The sequence below is a fragment of the Octopus bimaculoides genome, chromosome 4, assembly GCF_001194135.2.
Source record: "Octopus bimaculoides isolate UCB-OBI-ISO-001 chromosome 4, ASM119413v2, whole genome shotgun sequence".
Lineage (NCBI taxonomy): Eukaryota > Metazoa > Mollusca > Cephalopoda > Octopoda > Octopodidae > Octopus > Octopus bimaculoides.
In genome coordinates this window covers 58,255,163-58,257,421 of record NC_068984.1, presented here as the reverse complement: position 1 = coordinate 58,257,421, position 2,259 = coordinate 58,255,163, and the positions used below count along the sequence as shown (strand labels likewise).

Here is a 2,259-nt window from a genome sequence, read left to right as displayed (position 1 = left end):
TATATATATATATATATATATATATATATATATATGTATGTATATATGTATGTATGTATGTATGTATGCATGTATGTATGTATATACCAGGTTGAGTCAAAAGATTTTTAATATTTCCAGTTTTAATTAATGAAACAAATTATATATGAGGAGTGTTTATTCCTCAAAATACATCTCATATTCTGTTGTTGTTGCTATCGTTGTGCCAGAAGCTGAATTCCTTGTTTATACTATTTGGCTGCTTTGGAGGCAAAAAAAGTACCTGCACCTGTTTTCTGCATTGTCAATCCTCTGTCTGTTCAGGAAATGAGCCATGTCTCGGAAAGGATGGTAATCTGATGGAGTAAGGTCTGAATTGTATGCAGGGTGAGGCAGCACTTCCAGCGTCTCAAGTTAGTCAGGTATGTGTTTGATCCCATTATGTGCGCTGAGGCAGTGTGTTGCTGTTGGAGTGCACGTCTTCGATTGACAAATGCCGGGTGCCGTGCTTTCAAAACATCATGTACTCACTGCAGTTGTTGAGCACAGAGGTTAGCGTTCACAGCATTATCATCTGCGACAAGCACAAATGCAACATCTCTCGAAATTGTACCAAACACGCAATATGACCTGTTCAAATCGTTCTTGTTTAACAACAGGTTATAAAACCTGGTCAGAACGAAGCCATTAATTCTTTCTACGAAAATTCATCCATTTTTCATCCACATTTACAATTCGATGCTAAAATCATGCATCTCTAGGATTTTCCGGCATTTGTTCACTCATTGTTGAGCTTGGTCATTGGTCAGTTCATGAGGAGCTTCTCGACAGCATCTGTTCACAAGGCCAAGCTTATGGAGGTGTAGATTGGTGGTGCTTTGTGAAGGTCCAAGTTCTCCTGACAATGTACGAGTGTTTGTGCTGGGCTGTTCAGCCATTTCAAGTCAGGCATTATGTTCAACAACAGGTCTCTCTGACCTAGGTTTGTCTTCGAGGCTGGTGTCATTTTCCTTGAAATGTCTGAACCAGTTTTGTGCCACATATTCGTTGACAGTTCCTGGGTCTTCCACATCATTTATTTCTTTTGCCGCTGCCTTTGCACTCAGTATTTTTCTTTTTTTTTCCACAGGCCGTGTAAAATGGTTCTAATTGCAATTTCCCCCCACTCAGTATCAAAACTACAAAATAAAGAATAAACAATTAATGTTTATACGCTGTGTATGAAAATAAAGAATAAACAATTCAGCAAAGATTGGACAAGTTATAACAAACTACTGATATAACATGGAGATACAAGTTGCAAAAAATAATCAGTGAAAATCCGAAAAAAGCTATACCCAACCTGGTGTATATATATTAGATCTCTGTAACTGAACGCAATAAAGTGTTCCTCTGGTGAACCATTGCAGTTAGGTATCCAAATTCACGTGGAATATCCACAGCTGAGTTTCAAGTAACTTCAATGGTGAGACGTACGTAGGAACTAATAATTTATACTTATGCTTATCTTAATTTTTCTTTATATATGCTTTGTATATCATACCTAGAAAGACTACTTAGTACAGTGATGACTACTCTACTGAAGTTGACTGGATAATGATAATTTAAGAGAAGCTAACTCATACAGTAGGAGGACAAATATACAAATTTCATAAACACAATGACATCCACATATACTTACTCTGGTTGCCGATACACAAAGAGGAGATTTAGAAAGCACGTTATACGGTTATTACCCAAATGATATTAAATATACGCGCATGCACACACGCACACACATACACTCGATCGAACACAACACATACACGCGCATGCACAAACATACAATGCATGCACGCATACACTCATGAAAACCATCAGGTTGATGTCTAACTTCAATGAACAAAACTTGGATTTTATTGGAGCGAAATTTGAAAAATAAATCCGGAAGAACATACATAATGTACATTTCTTACCTGCAATGGGGTAGGTTCTCTGCCAACCCTCACCAATGTCAACGGTGGCAGTCAGTGATGTTCCCTCTTGAACAATGGCGCGACAGTCAAACTCTTCGTGCGTTGCCACTAAATCAGGACAGTCTAGGGTGACATTTACCACCGGCGTTTCTACAGAAACAGTTGTTACTGCTTGAACTTCCTAAAAAAGACATTTGCGATTATTATTATTATTATTATTATTATTATTATTATTATTTGAAGCCATTATTATTATTATTATTATTATTTGAAGCCATTATTATTATTATTATTATTATTATTTGAAGCCATTATTATTATTATT

At 36.6% G+C, this 2,259-nt stretch overlaps 1 protein-coding gene across 2 annotated transcripts in view; it reads right to left on the bottom strand.

The window, feature by feature from the left end:
- LOC106877357 (polycystin-1) overlaps positions 1 to 2,259 on the bottom strand; it is a 144,523-nt gene that overhangs the window by 109,275 nt on the left and 32,989 nt on the right. For both annotated transcript variants that reach the window (XM_052967101.1, XM_014926242.2), the window contains exon 4: positions 1,935 to 2,115. In XM_052967101.1, coding sequence (XP_052823061.1) covers positions 1,935 to 2,115 — 181 coding nt within the window. The remainder of the gene's footprint in view (positions 1 to 1,934; positions 2,116 to 2,259) is intronic.